Source organism: Argopecten irradians, chromosome 4 (assembly GCF_041381155.1).
Source record: "Argopecten irradians isolate NY chromosome 4, Ai_NY, whole genome shotgun sequence".
Lineage (NCBI taxonomy): Eukaryota > Metazoa > Mollusca > Bivalvia > Pectinida > Pectinidae > Argopecten > Argopecten irradians.
In genome coordinates, this window is record NC_091137.1 from 37990231 (window position 1) to 38010441 (window position 20211).

Below are 20211 nucleotides of genomic sequence, written 5' to 3' on the forward strand. Positions count from 1 at the left end.
AGCGGTGGAGCATCTTTAAAATTATAAACAGTTTTATTTAGTTAGTTAATAACACTGCAGACCCATAAGGTATAGCAAGGCGTATACTTTTATGTTATATGTTCTATAAGGAAAGATATTTCATGTTTATGGTAAGTGATAGCAGGTGTAGCAGGTTTTAATTGCGACTGTATTACTATTGTTTACTTAATGTATATAAGTTTATTTATCAGAGCACCCAATGATTGTGCAGTGTCGTCACATACATTCTCGTTTTTATTACCGGGTTAAATGCATGACATTGAAACAAGAACCACAATGACCATGCATGCAATGAAACACACATAAGAAAGAAAGCTACCTACTATCATCCGAGCCCTGAATGTACTGACTATCTTGTCTATGACTGAGGAAAACTACAAAAAAAAAACACCATGACATCTTTGGAGCAACGCTCTAACCAAGGATCAATCCCCACATTGAAGAGAGCGGTCTGTAGCTCATGCTTTTGACGATTTCTGACAGTGCTTCAGCAGCCATGGCTTCTGAAAACACCCAATATGAGGAATACAATCCATAACATACAATGTTCATGATAATATAACTTATTACATGAAAACACATATATTTTATATATTTTGGTAACTGATACTATAATGAAACTCATGGCAATTCATTACATTCCATAGTGTAGAGTGGTCATTGTTATCAAGACCTGGTTTATCTTTAGTAGGTCAAACAGACTCTCACTATCTTCAAATCTATAGAGCCAGTTATTCGATCACTGTTCAACATAAATACTACCAACATGGAATCCATAGGAATTGTCCTGGTCCTAATTTCAGGTAAGCAAAATATTTTATAAGGAAGTCGAGTGTTATAGAATATGCAATACAATAAATCTCTCGAATAAAACGAACTAGTTTTTTCTAATGCATGAAACCATTCCTCAACTCTAGCACTCTATCATATCTGTAACATAACAATCCGAAATACCAGTTTTTATGTAACGTTCAAAACGAACATATTCATTCATGCGTCCGTTCATGTCATATTATTTATTTTCTATAATTGTACACTTAGATATTGAATCACCTATTAACATACCCCTATCTGAATCTTCGGTTCCTTTTAACAACGTTTATTCAATGGTTTACAGACATTTGTATTTCAGTCAGATGCTTTGTCTGGAAACAAAATACACTTTATAATGAAATTCAGATTATCTTTATTTCGATTCGTTCTATATATATACCGACTTACTTTTACAGTTATATATATATATAACAAATTAAATTTTCAGATCGGTTCCTTGGATTTTCGTTATTAATGAGTTGTATTGTAGGTGACATTTTTTTTCTTGATAATTTATAGCTTTGGTAAAATACTCCCAAATAACACGTTTGCCATTATCAATCAAAGGATAAGATATTATATTCATAATATTAGGAATCGATGAAAAATGTAATTGACATCGCATTACTGGCCTCTGTATGTTGAATGCTTCCTACGGATGAAAAACAAATGCTTTGAAAAAAAAAGAAATTTCATATCTTGTCAATTGAAGTGATTATTGATATTTTGATTCAGGATCAATTCGCTTTGAATTTAGAGAAATAATAACATTCAGAGTGTTATATTAGACACACCGTTTGATACAAGTTTGAAAATGGTAATGCATGCAACATTCATTATAAAACATACTTTCAATGTAGAATAACTTCATGGATCCACGGTTTAAATTACCAACATTAACATATACATCAATGTGTATAACAATACACTTGTTCCCAGAGTCACAGATTCGAATCAACCTTATTGGTTTTGGGATTTAATATATTATGAATTTCCATCGGAGATTGAAGTAAACTGAAATAAATTTCTCAATCATACCATTTCAGTATGTGTTGGTGTCCAGGGCCAGTCATGTGACGATATCTTCACAGGTAAAAGTGTGATCTCTAAACCCCTTCTCCTTCCACCTGATAGAAGTGATAACATTTTTCTTTTTTTGAATTCAATATGAATGTCTAGTTTTGCAAATATTTGGCATCTTGGTCATTTTAAGGCACGTAGAAACAAAAACCTTTGAATGCTTACTCCTATAACCTTTTAACTATTGATCCCAATGCTACATTTAACCCGAGTACAGATGACACCTTTTAAAATATAAATAAAAAATATAAGATTTGAAAACAAAATGATTTCAGGGATTTTTTTGAAGACATAATTATTTAAATAATAAACTTTATAAAGAAAAAAATAACTTACATTGAAACGTTCAATTTCTGCCATGGATTTATACATACTGTTATTGTTGATTTAAGTTTAACCATAACCCGGATTTGGCATAATTTATTTGACTTATCACATTATCAACACTTTTTAGGAAAGAATATACCGCCAGCTGACTGTTGTGAGTATTTAAATTTTACTATTTATAACTACTGTGTACGCGTAACGCATTACGTTATTTAAGTATTTCTTCAGCGTGTAGCGGGACTGGACTGGGTCGATCGTCGGTGACCACTTACCTCAGTCGGAGGGTCCCGGGTTCGAATCCCGGTCTGGCCGCTAGATTTTCTCCTCTCCTATTACAGAATTTGCGCCCAACTAAATAACCCACGGTGGTGGTGTTTGGAAGGGTCTCAAATTTCTTCGAGAGCGAAGACTTCGAGAAAGGAGGGAGGAGTGTTTGCGAGTTGGACTGGGTTGATGATCGGTGAATCTTAGTCGATAGAGCACTCGGCTAATGTCTCTAGGGTCCCGGGTTTGAATCACAGTCTGACCGCCACATTTTCTCCTCTCCTGTTACAAGCATAACAGATATAATTTCATTGTAAATGATTAATACCGCTCATGTTTGTACTGATAGGTGTAACACATTAATAAGTGCAGGATACAATAGAAATTATACCGTTTTGTTTGTTATGCCAAGATATGTACTTTATAAGGTAACCGTGCTATTTGTTGATGGAGAAAAAGCAGAAACGGTTTTCACAAAAAAAAAAAAAAAAAAATAAAAAAAAATAAAAAAAAAATATAAAAAAAAATAAAAAAAAAATATCGAGATATAGATGTTTTCAAGACCTTGCGGGATACTGATAAAATTGCAAATTTGTTTCTGTTGACAGCTCATAGTAATGACTCGCCAGAGATCAACAGGCAATGTAGTCTCCGTAAGTATAAATGATATGCAAGAATTTTCAAAATAAGGCAGGTTATTAAATTGCCAAACGTATCCTTATAAAACTGAAAAAAGTAATGAAAAAATCAGCTGAAATATGGAATTAAATTAATTTGAATACAAATTATAATGTAATAATTGTTGTAGATTTTGACGTTGAAATAATGTTAATGAAATTTTGATTGGTATTGTACGTGAGTTGTTGATCTGATTTGTTCGCTTATTTCAACGGGTTTTTTTCTACACAATTCTAGATTTGGGTGTTACACCAGTGAGCCAAATAGGTAAATCAATTATACATATAGTGTACTAAAATATGGATGATTAAATTATATATAATTTTAATTTCTTTAATTCAATATACATAATGATTATAATATGTAAATGTAAGTTGCAGCCTATACATAGTTATAAGTTATATTGCAATTGCTATATCTATAATTGATAGTTGACGTATGCTGTCGAGCCTCGAACTCCTTTAACTCGAAGACCGTGTATTAATTAAGTAAATCAATAAAAAGTTAAGTCAATATGTTACTATGGTCACATCGACTTCGAGATAACACATTTTGATGACGGTGGCGCCTCAAAGCCGATTGTAATTTGAAGTATCATATTATGTTAGGCTAATACCAAACACATGTACTTTTGGACACTATAATGAAAATCGACAATATGTACCATCACAATAGCGCCACATGGTAATTGTTAACACAATTGTACCATCTTTGTGGAATGCAGTATATTTCCCCCCAATATAATGCTATGTGTTCTTGTGTTTATAGTCCCCCTTTTTACAGAAAACATATTTGGGTTTAGCATAAATGCGTCATATATAAGTTATATAAGTAGAAATACAGCTTTTCTTAAACATGTTATTGCGACTTTTTAGGAATCATGCCTGAATACCCAATATACAAGCAAAATTTAAAATTAATTGAATTATAAAAGACTTTTACATTGTCAAAACAATGATATTTTTATTTATTTATTAATCTTATTTGCCTGTTTATATTTTTATTTTCTCGAGTTTGCTTTCCAAACAAGCCTACATTTGTGTGTCCCTAAGCCAAATGTTACATAAGTACATTTATGTTTCTAGTGAAAGATACTCTCGATAAAGCTCTTAGCAGTAACGCAAAGTTATGTTTTGGATGTCCTGAGAATGATTTGGTTGGTCAGTGTAACACCATTATCGCATGTCACCCACAAACTGTAAGTACTTATTGCTGTAGAGGCGGTAATGATATGGTGATAAGTCGGGGGGGGGGGGGGGATATTTTCGTGATTTTGTGTGATATTACTGTGGTCGTGAAAAACATAATCAATGAAAATACTCGGTAGGGAGAAAATAATAATAATACAACTTTAGTTACAAAAAGAAAATAATTGGTGAATATTAGAAATTAAACTGCTGTGACTTTAATTCAAAATTATTTACAGAAATAAATTAATTAATAAAGAATAAGAGATACACAGCAGTCGGGACAAAAAACTCTACGTATATATGATATGTGCTCAAAGAATTGTGACGTAGTCACATAGATTGCTTCGTCATACTTTTTCTCTAAAACATTTCTATTTATTGCAATCTAGGTGTGTTACAATGAAACTCACAGAGATCACGATGGAGTTCGTCATATATATGGATGTTTGGTGCGTATACATCTGACGTAATATCTACATAATTAGACGTGATTTTGTTAATTGTCGCAGGCATATTGTATACTGGCCATAGGACCATAAGTTGTTGATAAAAGTTTCTCAGCAGGATTATAATACTAGATTATCTCCTTCTAGTTTGAAACTTAGACTGGCCACCGTTCTTGATAAGATTTTCTAAGCAGAATTCTAATATTAGAGTAAATACCCTAATTAGACTCAGACTTGTTGCTGAGACCAAAATTATCAAGTTGTAGTTTTCAAACTTTAGCCAGGACTTAAATATTTTAGAGATCAACTGGTGACGAGTCTGATATACCTGTAATATATATTATAATGCTATGATTTCCAAATGTGTCGTCTATCACTGAAATCCAGACAAATAAAATATTTTATGTTTATACTCTACAATTATTGTCCACTGTGAAGGGAGACATCTAGAATTGTCTCCCCGGAAAGAGATATTTAAAATAACTTTTTCCAGGGAGAGACAATTCTAGATGTATCCCTACACATAGGGACACAATTGTTTTATTATACCGGACAAAATAAAATAAAAACCATAAATTGTTATATTCAACATCAACAAGCTATCTAAATCGGTGGTTAAAAAAACTCGTAAAGATAAAAAATATAAAGATAAGTTACGTTGCAGACGATGTCCATCTCCGGTCACATGCTGAGCTTCCAAGGAGTTATTTCTCTTGGGTATCTCCCCGATGGGTTATTTCAGTTAGGTTATTTCATTCGCAATTCCAGGGAGATATCAGTTATTTAATGTCATATGATCCAATCAGAACATTCTTAATGAAAATGAGGTATGATAATGATAAATGTCTTTGTTTAAATGTGTTTGGTCAACAAAAAAGTTTCAAATGACATGTTCTTTATAGTGGTCCTCCGATCAGGTACGCATTAATGGACACACATGCAACCAACCGAACCATGGCAGCAGCTCTGGAACAAGGACATGTGATACACAACTGTGCAATGGAAGTAAGTCTGTGTCATGATTTGTCGGAAGTTAAGACCTGTTAGTTTTCTTCATCAAAATAAGTTATTAAAATCATATGTGCCATAACCTGTAGGAAATGTTTATATTTTTTCTTCAGATCTTTTGAAAGTCGTATGTATATCTTGATGATTTATAATTTATTCAAACCACGAAAAACATGTATGATTCGTAATAACCATTACTAATGATGGATACTAGGGATATTCTACTCTTCGGTAGTAATGTAGTTATATCCGAGGCTTGCCGAGGACAGAATATCCCTACTTGATATTCATATAAGGGATATTTGTGTCGGTTATTTTCTCTCATACCTTGAAGTTTTTAATTTAATTTTACAATTAAGATATCCAACAGTTTTGAAAATTATGCAGAAATCAACTCTAGCAAAAAAGAGACTGCAGGTCAATTTTCTGTACGTGAAAATTGTAAAACAGTTCTACACAAACCCAGCTGTTTATCTCACTTAAGGAAAATAAAGCCTTGTTTCGAAAAAGAAGTAAAAAATTTACAGAGAACAGTTATTTTGATGACATAGTGAAGTCGCGATGATGTTTTCAGGGTTCGCCATGTAATAAAGCAAATATAAGACATGAATTTATTGCATGAAAAAGACTCATACTACACCTGTAGGTTTGAGAGATGTCTTGCTTCTTGTGTTCTAGGCCTAAATACATGTAGGTGGATACTTGTATATGATATCTAATGTGAAATGAGGTTGGCTTCTTGGTTTGAAGTTATTATAATTTAATTGCATACTTCATACATACAAATATTGACAAAAAGACTGATCAAAAGATAAAAATAATAATGATATAAAATTTAGATAATGAATTCAGATACTTTCTTTGAGTGGTGCACGCCAGTTGACAATGAAATGTACTCCACAGATGCAGACCATTTACAACAAATCGATGCCATAATCTACTCACTCCATCCAACAACTGCTGCAAGTATGTGTAAAATAACCACTCCACAACCAACACAGTAAGATAAGCTAAAATATTTAATTTTCCCTTGAATCCGTATAGGCGATTAATTTCGTGGTTCAAAATTTGCGCGATTTGGACTAGAAACGAAACCATTAAATCGTGAAAATATCACCCGCGCGAAAATGAACAGCTACACAGTAGTATCCCTAACTGTATGTAAATGATTTTTCCGTATCTACTACAAAACCGTGTGCACTTATTTGTTCTTTAGTACGGTCCATCTTAAACTATTTTGTTTTGAGAAATGATAAATATGGCATTGGCTTTAATCAGTCGTTGTATTTGTGAATGGGTATGGATGTTTTTAGACTAAAGCTCCTGAGGAATACCTAATACCGAACGGTTTTGTCACCTTTCCTCAGTACCAACAACTACAACTACTACGGTGACCACTCCTCTGCCAACAACACAAGATACCACAACTCCAGAACCAGTTACCACAACTCCAGAACCAGTAACTACAACTCCAGAACCAGTTACCACAACTCCAGAACCAGTTACCACTTCTCCAGAACCAGTTACCACAACTCCAAAACCAGTTACCACAACTCCAGAACCAGTAACCACAACTCCAAAACCAGTTACTACAACTCCAAAACCAGTTTCCACAACTATGTCATCTATAGCTTTAATTTTATTGCAGACAGCATCCCAAAATGGTATGTTACCTTTAGCATGTGTGAAATTTTCTTTTCTTTTTGACATACTTGTTTTACGGGGATATTTTTCTTAGTGTGTAATTAATTATTTAATGTTTTCGTTTATTAATTAATCGCCTATACGGAATAAGAATTTTATACGTTAGTGTGTATTACGTATTAACATAATTCAACATATGCACATCCCTTCATTTTGTTATGCTATTTACGATGCCCAAATTAATTACATCGTTTTGTCTACATTGAGTTCAAGGATTGTCATTGATCATGATTATATATTACTACGATTATCTCCGTCTATTGTATTCCTTGATTTCGCTTTTTTTCCACATTATGCCTATATTTATTATTACCTTATTTTCAAATGTCTTTCGACTATCTATCATTCTGACCTTACAGAGTTACTCCCCTTCGTTCGTCTGCGCCTGTGTTGGGAAGTAACTGTGATAGGACAGAATGACTTCCTATATATATACCAAAACTGGAATATTTAAATGCTTTTTTGATTGTGTATGTTACATAAATCTGCATATTTCACAACGGGAAATAGCGCTTAATATCTGTTTATGTTTACACACCCCACTGTGAATATATGTGTATGGCCATTTCCAACCTCTCTTGATTCCGATCGGTTTTCAACATGTGACTATTTTTATAGTACTATTTCCTTTAAATTGCATTTATAACATAAAGTTTCTTATATAATATTTACACAATATTATATTGGCTATCAATTTAGGCACTATATTTTATGGCGGAATGATTTTATGATGCAATATGTGGTGGTTAACTTCCCTGAATGTAACCAATTGATCGGCACAACATAAAGTATAGTGCTTAAGTTATTAAATAATAAGTTCCCCAACCCATGACTGCTATTTATCATGTTTATTTAAACTGGAGTTAGTTAAAATGAGTAATTATGTAAATTATTTTAATTTCTCCTAGGTCAAACTCCGATTCTGAATTCAACACCATGTAAACAGGGTGCGTATGCTATCACAATGACTCCTGAAATGTTGTTGCATTGATCAACTATTTATTTGTTTGTATTACTATCAATACATGTACATGCCATTTATTTGGTATGTAAACACATGCTTTCGGAAAAATTACTCAATCGCGTTTCACAAACATACATTTAAGGTATATCCTGTCAACCCAAAAAAGTTGTCTGTGCGAGTCGTTTTGTGAAACATGTGTATCATTGGATATGTGACTATCAATCACTTCCATTTAAGACAAAGATGTTGGAGGGTTGCCTTTGTATCGATATAGCTTTTGGCATCGTTGCATGATCTTTGTGTATAGCAAAGAAAAAAAAATCTTTGAAATTTTAATCTTTTATTCAAATCAACTTATGCGCTGAAATAAACACGGTATAGGGAAACGATACACCCTATTTTGATACAAAAAACGCCAAAAAATCCCGACGCCTGAAAAATCACCAATTGTGATAAAAGGCTTATTTTTTTATTTTTTCCGTACAAATCACCTAAACATTATTAGGAATTATTTGCCAAATATCCCAATTTACGGTATGAATGACATGTAACTTGCCATTACCAGGTAACGGTTCGCTGGTGTGTGTAGATAAGGAGGACCCTCCTTACTTTACGTGTAAACAGTTTGATGACGACACTGGATTATGTGGCTGGACAGACACTGTGGGACACAAAAAGGCAGTGGAAGATTGTCCACGATACTGTGGATTATGTGACGAATGTAAGTAAGGTCGACTGTTCTGTGACGAATGTAAGTAAGGTCGACTGTTTTGTGACGAATGTAAGTAAGTCGACTGTTCTGCGACGAATGTAAGTAGGTCGACTTTTCTGTAACGAATGTAATTAAGGTCGACTGTTCTGTGACGAATGTAATTTAGGTCGACTATTCTGTGACGAATGTAATTTAGGTCGACTGTTCTGTGAAGAATGTAATTTAGGTCGACTGTTCTGTGAAGAATATAAGTAAGGTGAAAACAAAATTGTGAGCACGGCAAGAGTTTACAATTGTGTTTTAAAGGTATGCTTTACTACTGTTTTTAATACAATATAAAGCTATGCTTAGAACATCTGCTGGCACAGTATTATGTGTTTTACATCTTTACCCAATTGTTATCTTCTACACTATCTTCGTCTTTTTTGAGATATTTTAACTTTTTGCGACGTCATACTGTTTTCATGCTGTTATACGTATGGTTTACATGTATGAATTTAAATTTCCTATTGATACGCAAAATCACCAATTAAGATATTTAGTTGTATTTCTGAATCAAGGATGTAGTTATATTTTTAAAGCATAGCGCTATACTGTCTAAAAATAGACTTTGGTCACTTATGCATACAATCTAGTACCTCATAGAAATCCTGCTCGGTGTATTCAAGTATTTTCGTAACGCAATCACATTGTCCCTTGATAATTTTCTTTGCAATCCCTGCATGTCAAGAAATGAAATATATTAAAAATCAAATACTAATCTTATAATATAGATATAAAGTTTTCGGTTAATATGTTGTAACAACGACCTGAAATATTATAAAATAATGACCTAGGGCTTTATCGTCTTTCTTTAATGATTCTAGCAGGTTGGTTTAAAACCATATTGACTTTCACCAAAGTCCATAACTGTTCAAATATTAATCATAAAACAAATTAACACAACTAAATCTGAATTTTGTAGATTGCCAGAAGCTGTACAACTCACAAGGTAATTGGATCCAGTTTTTTCCTGGAAGTACTCCTTGAAACTGAAACCAAGTATTCCATGAATGTCCCGTATTACGATTATATTTGTTCATTTCCACCGTGTATAATTACAATATTTAAATCAAATTGTGATAAGTTTGCAACTGTATTGTCATTAGCGTGTTCAATTTAAATGCCATTTCATTATTTATTATAAGAAAGTTCAAACATCTTTTGATAGAAGTAATGTAATAAATTTCAGTGGCAAAGTTATTCTAAATACATATAATATACTTCGAACTACTTTTCATTTTTGGTAGATATTTAAACAGCGAGTGGGAGTTGTTTTAAAATCAATATGTCAGATAGAGTTATCTCCCATACATCAGGGGATATCTAGTATCTGGTAGCGACGGGAAAAAACTCATCTTAACTTCAATACAACTGAAAATTTCGTCATTTTATGACATAGTATGAGAGACAAATAATATAATAACAATATTTGTGTCAATTGGATAGGGATTTCTCATGACTTTTGTAGATTTTTTCCGTCCATACTCATTTGACTATCCTTAAACTCGGGTTCGGATATCCCTTACCAATTGACACAACCATGTAAGGTTATTTTTCCTAGTAACCGTGGGCGATCCTTCTGAATTATGTGATAAGATAATCTGACAGGCATAATCAATTAGAAAGACATTGATACACAGGAAAGATGAAGTTAAGCCCTGTTCTGAGATCACCAGAAAGTGGTGTGATATACTGTAGTAAGAGATAATCGGGTAAATAAAGTCGATTTTGATTTTATGCTATTGATGTTTTTGAACTAAATCTGATCTGTTTTAAGATTCGATATCAGTCCGCTCTATTGCGTATTGGGACATATTGGTCAGATAATTGAATAAAAAAGCCATATCACTTGTATTTTGCTTTACCGAGTTGATGGGACATTTTGAAGGAGGAAGAGAGAAAACATATAATAGTATTCGTTTCAAGGACATGAGGATAAAATGTCAAATTTTGTTATATTTAGAACAAAGACATGTGGATAATAAATAGTAGACTACAATTGAGATATTTCCCCATAAATCGCTTTTCAAAATAAATACTTAAGCAAATAAATAAATATAAACAAAACGCTGATGCAAATATAATTTATAAAGTAAAATATTAATCGTTTACTTGAACAGAAAAAAATGCATCGATGAGTTTGATAATATGTAGGTATTTTAATAGAATCTGCTACAAAATAAACGGACTGATTGATTTATATGGACTATCCAGTGACTTGAATCTAATGAATTTCATTTGCTTACCAGATACATAACAGAAAATGTTCCAGGGTGGTTGTGATTAAATCCTACATTCAGGCATGTAGACTTAACATAATAGTATTTTCTGTTACTATATTTGTATATTACTGTAGCTAATACAATATATATAAATGTGTATTATATATACAATATATATACATTTATATAATGAAAATATGGAAATATGGAAATTCACTTTATCGAATCGATGAAATTGTTTGCTTGATTGGAAGGAGAACATGTGAGTTGAATGCGAAAAGAAGATGCAAATTCAATTATATTTTTACAGTAACAACAACAACGACGACAACTACAACAACAACAACTACCATGCCAACAACAACAACTACCATGCCAACAACCACTACTACCATGCCAACAACAACAACTACCATGCCAACAACCACGACTACAATACCAACAACCACGACTACCATGCCAACAACAACAACTACCATGCCAACAACCACTACTACCATGCCAACAACAACAACTACCATGCCAACAACCACGACTACAATACCAACAACCACGACTACAATACCAACAACCACTACTACCATGCCAACGACCACGACTACCATGCCAACAACCACGACTACCATGCCAACAACACCGACTACCATGCCAACAACTATGACTACCATACCAACAACCACGACTACCATGCTAACAACAACAACGGTCACAAGTATTAACGGAACAATTGTTAAATTCTTTTCCATATTGTATTCATAGTTTAAAGATGCTCCACCGCTGAAAAATGAAATTTTTACTATGAAAAATAGGAGCAGACGATTTAGTATTTTCTTCAGTTACAAAAGTTACGTACTTTACACCATTACCACCATTGAAAAGTTTGAGCTTCTAATTTTACTTCAAGGTAAAAATATGCATCCCGAAAAAAATCCGTGGCACTATATCCTGTATGGAATGAAGTTCTGATTGCGCATGCACCAAAGGCAAAATAAGTTATTTTATATTAGTTTTTGTGTTAATATAGACAGACATATACACGATTACATACCAATTATTGTTCAAATGATGAATATCATTTATGCTCTGTCGGCGATGGAGCATCTTTAACAATGGCGGTGTTGTTGCGGTTTCCTCTATCGGATGAAATATTGACATAATCGTCACATTTACTGGCATAATAATGATATCATATGCTGTTCTTTCCTTCTTATTTGTGGGTATTTAACTTCGTGAAGTGAACCTGACCTCAAACCTTACGAAATTGATATCGGTTAGTGGCAAATGAAGCACTGCAAACATTGCGCACATTTAGAAATAATACGACTATTAGTAATGAGATAATGATACCAGCTGGTTTGAATTCCACGTAGGTTTTATTTATCCGCGTTGAATCATATAACTGAACTTAAACCAACAATATGTTCAGCTAGGTAATGTTATTATGTTACGTTATAAGAATAAATATTTTTAAGTATTGACTGTAATGGACGTATATTTGTGTCCTGAAATATTATCAAGATCTGGAGCAATAGGAGATTTCAGAAAAGATGGCGTGACGTCACAGAAAGTTTACATCCGGGTCCTCAAAGGTACAAACACGGTATGGCGACTAATAAAAACAATAACAGATACGTACATCCCTGATACACAATCGATACGTTGACAAAAGTATACACTTTCATACTTGCAAATTCTGATTTCAAAATAGTTTCTTATTGATTCAGAGGTTACAGACATTTTCTATTTACAATTGTTTATTGCTAAATATATTTGTTTAGATTTAGTGTTGAAGCCAGCTTGCGAAGCGGTGCCGGCCGTCACACGTACCCGCTTTTTGTTCACACGTAGAAATCCATGTTGTGAAAAAGTGATGAATAGATAATTGATTTCAATGTATCATATTTCTGTTATACACGAAAAATCTGTTCATAACACTATTTAATATAAATATAACGAAATGTGAACCACCTGGCCAGACCACGGCCGCTCGTGCATGGCTTCGCTGGTAGATCACCTCGGGCAACAGCCGATAGTTGGGAAATTAATAATATTTATACGTAATTACCAACACATATCTCAATAAGTACTTGTAAAATATATATATTTCGTTATTTCCCATGTATATATTATTTTAAATGAATGGTATAAACCACCGTTACACATAAATGAAGATATACATGTATGTGTACGTAGACGTACAGTATGGCTGCCGATATCTCGAAAAATAAAATAGTGAAATCGTTCAATTTCATGAGTTTATTTTTTATTTTTTAATCACCTTTATTCCATGTGCCGTTATGTGAAGTCCCAAATTGAGGTGATATTACTTTTAAATAATTTGAATACATGTTAGATAGACTACATTTAGATTTATGAATATAGCTACAATGTAGATCGTAATTACTATAACTGCCGACCAGGACACATTGCGCACGGCTTCGAGAATCCTAAAATAGTTTAAAAACATGATAAAAAGTAACTATAAAATGACTCATTTGAATGTTATAAACTAAATTCCAAAATTTCTGACGAAAAAGTTAACCAGAATACATAATTTTGTGACTATGAAAAATGACGAAATTCGGGATCTCGGCAGTACTGTACGTAATGGCTGCAGTGCGCTTGGGGTATCTACGAAGGCAAATTTTAATTTGGTCATAATCACACATCGTAAGGTGTTTTACCAAGTAAGACTTAGAAAACAGTAATTGCTTATTAAAATATCAGTATAATATTTGGGGAAACTTGGAATTTAAGTTGTAGTTTCTGTCAATTTTGTAACTTCTGTCTTTGAGTATAAACGGAGTAAAATATATAAATACCTGATGTTTATATCTAAATATTATTGTTAAATATATTTATTTACCCTTTTTATAATTAAAATAACGCAATAGTTCTCGGATTGTCGTACTATTTATTACAATAAAATGTAAACAAAAATCGCAAGCGGCTGTTTTCCCTCTATGTTTATGTGTAGATATACGGAGTTGTACCTTTGAGCGCCCGGATGTAGCTTTGTGTGACGTCATCGCCATCTTTTCTGAAATCTCCTATAACACATACAAGAAGTATTCGTCTCCAATTCCATCTTTGCAAATTGAGTTTCGCCCTTGCGCTTAGGTATCAATTGTGAAGTTAGGATAGTGTAAAAACAAATTACGTCGTTTTCCTTGGAAATTTCGACGTCGCACCTATAGAAACATAACGTAATTATCAGTTACTACCTGCAAGGACAGGTAACTCTGTAATATGCAAATACAGAATACCGAATGGCCGGTTATTTTCACAGATAAAAATTTCCGCGATTTGATCTCAAACCGATAAAATAACAGTTTAGTGGTTCGTGAATTGCCTTTTAAGGGTGTATATGATTCAACCATTTCTAATATGTCGTGGATGAAGTTTCGCGATCATAACACTATCCCGCGAAATCTCTAAAATATAATTCCCGAAAAATAACCTGCTATATGATACTCCAAACAATATGCTGATATGTATCTATATTTAAATATTTCAGCGACGACTGCGGAGCCGTGCTTTGATACTGATCCTACGTGTGCTCAAATAGCACCCTTCCTTTGTGTGGCCCAGGATCCAGTTTCACAGGCCTATGCCAAGTTGAGTTGTGCGAAGACCTGCAACTTCTGTAGGTGATCCAAAATCGACATTATAACGACCACAAACTGAAATTCGTATGATGTAAACCAATTTTTTTTCGCGTGCGATTCACTTTCGCGCGTTTCGCGATCCAAGTAAATTCGTGGAAATCGCGAAATTGAATTGTCGCGAAAGTAAATTGGTTTACAGTGACAGAAACAAAACGAAAACATTTTAAAATATTTTGAATATTAGTACAAATATAAATTATTACAAAAATGAAAAAGTTTTTTTTTCATATATATTTTGATAAAATTTTAATGTACATGTTATATATTTCATATATATCCATTTGAAATTAATTAAAAATGAATTACAAATGCGACTATATGTCTAATTTAGAAAGGGTAGCAGTCGAAAATTGTCTTGCTCTCAAAAATCAGATGAAAACAATTAATCTAAGTATTATCCTATAAAGAGTGATACTAATGTTTTCCATCATATTGACTAATTCTACGAACCCAAGTCATATTTATGTCGTAAGAATTTGGATAGATTTTTTTTCTTATTTTACTTTCACTTTTGTCGTAAGGTGTGAAGGCGAATACGACACCGGATATGACGTCTACATCGCCCACCATAACTTGTTTAGACCATGGACTCAACAACATCTGTGATACCATGACTAACGTGCTTTGTACATCACAAGATCCACACACTAAGAATTATGCCGTTGCTAACTGCGCTAAAACGTGTAATCTCTGTACAGAATACTTCCGTGAGTGATTTTAATTTTTTTTTAATTCTTACTTACATTTGGTTGGATATTATTAATTCATTTTAGCAGACGTGCCAGATTTGTTTGTGGAGGAAACCAACCGAAGTATTTCGAGAAAAAATAAATATGTTTCGTGATATAAAGTGAAGCAAGAATGCTATTTTATCACATACCTATGGTATGTTACAATAGTGATACAACAATTTCGTTGAACAGTTTCTGTTGGTTTGTATCACACATGTGTGATACAAGATCTTGTATCACCCTTCTAGCGGGAACTATTTCCAGAGGGAATTCCCTTTTCACACAAAATGCGAATTTTAGGGAAATCCCTTCTGCAGCCGAAGCATGAAATAAAAAAGAACACAGCACCTGTATTTAAATGCATTCTTAAAATACCATATACTAATATTTTAGAAGTAGGTTGCATATGTTTTAATCAACATAGCTTAATAGAGCATTTCCATAAATTCTGGATATGTCGACGTAAGTAACAGTTAAACATTGCGTTCGATCGTCCACGGATTCGCCGACTAAGTTTAGCCCGCTGTACGATACAGATGAAACCTAATATGATTTAAGAAACAAACTGTAGTTTACTCTGCTCACCTGATAGGAAACAAATTTATCCAATTTCTTGAAACTGTTGTTATCCATGCGTCTAACTGAACACTAGTTTTGACTAGGATTCATGAACATTTAAGCTTAATCACGGAATTAAAACTACAACAGTAGCATAAACCGGTCACGTTTACGAGGTCATCAAGCGAAACATGTTACTGTAAATGTTTCATAGTCCTTTTTAATACACTTGCACATTTTCCTTCCCGTAGTACACACTTTGTTTACAAGAAACACCGTGAAATCCAATATGACATATGATTTTGTAAGAATGACCTCTATAATTGCGTTTTCATTTTTATGAATGAATTGTGCCGTGGTTTGACAAGCTATGTCGTAGTGACTTTGTTGGGAGAATTTATGTTAAAGATAATAAATGAATAAATAAGCAATGCCACCCATATGTGTTGATCTGACGAGTCGGATCGCAGTCATTTGTTGCGCGGATGGATATATCACTCGTATGCTACGCACACTCGTGATATTTTCCTCCGTACAACAAGCTCATGTGAACCGACTCGTCAGATCAACACATATGGGTGATATTGCTTATTCATTCAATTTTGTATTCAGTCATGTTCTCAGTGTTAATCTAAGAATCAGATTTATTTTTGTTGTGGATAAGGCATTATTACGTTGCGATAACTTGTGTTTGTTCAAATGGGACTAATTCACATACCAAGAGATTCCCGATAACGTGTTTGCAGGACTTGTATCTCCAGTGGTGATGGAACGTAACTAATTGTTATCTTCCCGCTGAAATAACGAGATATCATATTTTGACGTCATTCCATCACCAATAGAAATAATAATCCCGCACAAACATTATCGGGTATCACGTGGCACGTGAATGATCCCCATTATACATTTATGACACTAGCATATTTTGAATCGAAATAAGATAAATGTTAATGTCATAGATAAAGATAATTACTTACAGCATAGGATCATCTCACATTATATTATACAATACACATATATTTAAGGCATCAATCAATAAAAACCTTTTTGATTCATTTTTAAGTTAATGTAATTGGTAGAAGGAGATGAAGATTATTAGACTAACTATTTTTTTTAGTTTGACGCCTGATTAAAATTACATTTTTGAAACATGTTAATATGTTGACGTAATTTTATCTATAAAACAGTTGAAAATTAATTTAATACAAAGAATAATCAACACATAAAGAAATATCACCATGTAGGGCGATTTTGATTTTTTTTGAAACGGTAATTGAACTGAAAATTGAATGGCCTTATCTAATCAATCTTATATGGTAGTTTAAACCATACTTTGACTTAAGGATCTAACTTAGCTCATATCGCATTGGGTTACGTATGTCGATAATTAGGAGACGCGTCATCCTCTGTAGCACTTGATCCCCATGCGAATTCATATTACTTTGGATAATGATATTTGTATATGTATACACTATGTTAATATCAACAGCTTCATAATCCACGGAAACTCAGTATATAAACTCCTCCGTTTATCAGACCGTAGGCTGATTAACGTGGATAACCGACGATGCATCTACATTTAATAAATCATACATATGATAAACTGTAATGTTTGGTCTGTTATATTTAAATTTGATATGATTTGATCTTTTGTTTTAAAATATATGGTAATATTGTTGTTTTATTTCTAATTTTCAGAACAAGTATCTGCATGTAAGTAAATAAATTTTTGATATTTTGTTTCTTTTAATTTGAAAACGGCTTTAATAATTTATGATATATATATCTGTCATATGCATGCTTTTTCACTTTCATTGTCATTCGCGTTTTCGGTAATCTCGTTTCTAATCGTAGTAATTTACAGAACAAATACTGACAACGAATATGTTGTAAGCACAAATACATTTGAGCCATGCTTGTCTAAATGATGATTTTTATTTCAACTCATAAAGTAAGGCATTTCACAATCACTTTTGGTTCATTGTGCATTTCTCACAAACAATAATATAGATGTAGCAATATTAGCGTTTGTCACATGCTTACGCATATCATACTTACAGATGTTCTTCCACCAACAGAGCACAAACGATACTTATCGTGTGAACAATATTAAATGATGTTTAATCCTGTATATATATATCCAATTAGCACAAAAATACATATATAATAACTTATTCAGATTTTGGTGCATTCACAATCTGTACCTTGTTTCATATAGGATATACTGTTATGGAATGTTTTCAAAACGCAATTAATTATTTTCAATATTTTTATCTTTAATTAATATAGGACACTCAAATTTTACAATGATGATAATGATGTAATGTAAGTGTCTTTTGTGACTGAAGAAAAATATAATTCGCCTGCTTGTGATATTGATTGAGAAAAAATACCATTTGTTAGCTGTGGACCATCATTAAGTGTGATTGAATCAAAAGTATTTAATTACATTACGTACAGCAAATACAATGGATACGCGAACTCCTCATTGCGATTTTAAGAAAAATCAATTTTGTGCGAAAATAAACATTCGTGTATTTGTGTTTATACCTATTTTTTTTATTACAGCGATGATTCCAATAGTGGGATAAATAACTTCTAATCTGATATTCCTTGTAACATGCACATTGTATAATAAATATTTATAAGAAGAAATGGGTTTTATTATTTTTACGTCAGTCCCATGATTTATCGAATGACTATTTGAGCCTGATAATGTTTTATTTTATTAATCTTATGATAAAAAATAACAGACGATGATTAATGTGCATCGCATGGACAGTTATAGAATTACAGACAGTCAGGGGACACAAAAATTACTATAGGGCACCATGGTAACATCATATGGAAACAGAAGAATATAAGAATATGTCTGTCGTGTTCGGGGGCCGCCATGGAATGATAGAATCTTAAATGGGTCTGTCAAGTGGATAGGGATATCCCAACCCGAATGGAAGATTTTGGCATGTAAACACGAGGCATGTCGAGGGTTGGCGGCCAAAATCTTTCACGAGGGTTGAGATATCCCTGTCCACTTGATAGACCCATGTAAAATTATTTTTCTCCCAAATTTAAAAAATCAATTTAGGTATTATTTTTATAGTGTCGGCAATGAATGGCGTCCTCGACAATAATCTCCGCATGTATCGATGACGTCATTGTCAAGCGCGTGTAAGCTGTCTTTTCTCTACCACGGTAAAAGACAGAGTTGTCTTTTCCCTAGCAACCGTGGTATAACCCTATCAGGTATGAGAGAATAGATAAAATGTACGCTTACAAAGACTGATAATTAATTGAAAACAAGAAAAACTTTTTATATGCTTTTTCGGACACAGATTTAAAGTAGGACAATTGAAAGATAAAACACACATCTGAATGATTAGATTAATTTCAGTTAAAGTAATGTAGATATGGAATAGAGGCATAGGGTTGCATGTGTCCATTATTTTCTTTACTCTTAAGATTTTACTTAGCATCAATGACTACACATTAACCTGACGCAAATCAAATGGAACACTTGCAAAATGAGTCGAGTATGTGATTCCAAATATTTCACAAATAGATACCCTTTGATTTTATTTGATGAATATGTTAACAGTGTGTGTGTTCGGTTCAATCATATGTTTCAGCACGTCCAAGGATCCAAATAGGATCAGTCCGAATACTAAAATAGTTCACTCACTAAAAAGTCTGTTAGTTTTAATGTCCAGAACCAATGAAGTATTTGAAATAATATAAGGAAAGTTAATGTAGTTTTATTGATTGTAGTATTCAATTTTTAAA

The 20211-nt window shown here is 33.0% G+C and overlaps 1 protein-coding gene across 1 annotated transcript; it reads left to right on the forward strand.

The window, feature by feature from the left end:
- Positions 1 to 746: 746 nt before the first annotated feature.
- On the forward strand, positions 747 to 19083 carry LOC138321569 (uncharacterized). Its single transcript, XM_069265332.1, has 18 exons — positions 747 to 824; positions 1881 to 1925; positions 2369 to 2395; positions 3114 to 3158; positions 3421 to 3450; positions 4269 to 4381; positions 4763 to 4822; positions 5722 to 5824; positions 6731 to 6793; positions 7195 to 7491; positions 8440 to 8478; positions 9061 to 9216; positions 10172 to 10198; positions 11782 to 12183; positions 14989 to 15117; positions 15661 to 15846; positions 18127 to 18141; positions 18997 to 19083. Exons 1-18 carry the CDS (start codon positions 788 to 790, stop codon positions 19017 to 19019), a joined length of 1797 nt encoding a protein of 598 aa, XP_069121433.1. The 5' UTR covers positions 747 to 787; the 3' UTR covers positions 19020 to 19083.
- The last annotated feature ends 1128 nt before the right edge of the window (positions 19084 to 20211 follow it).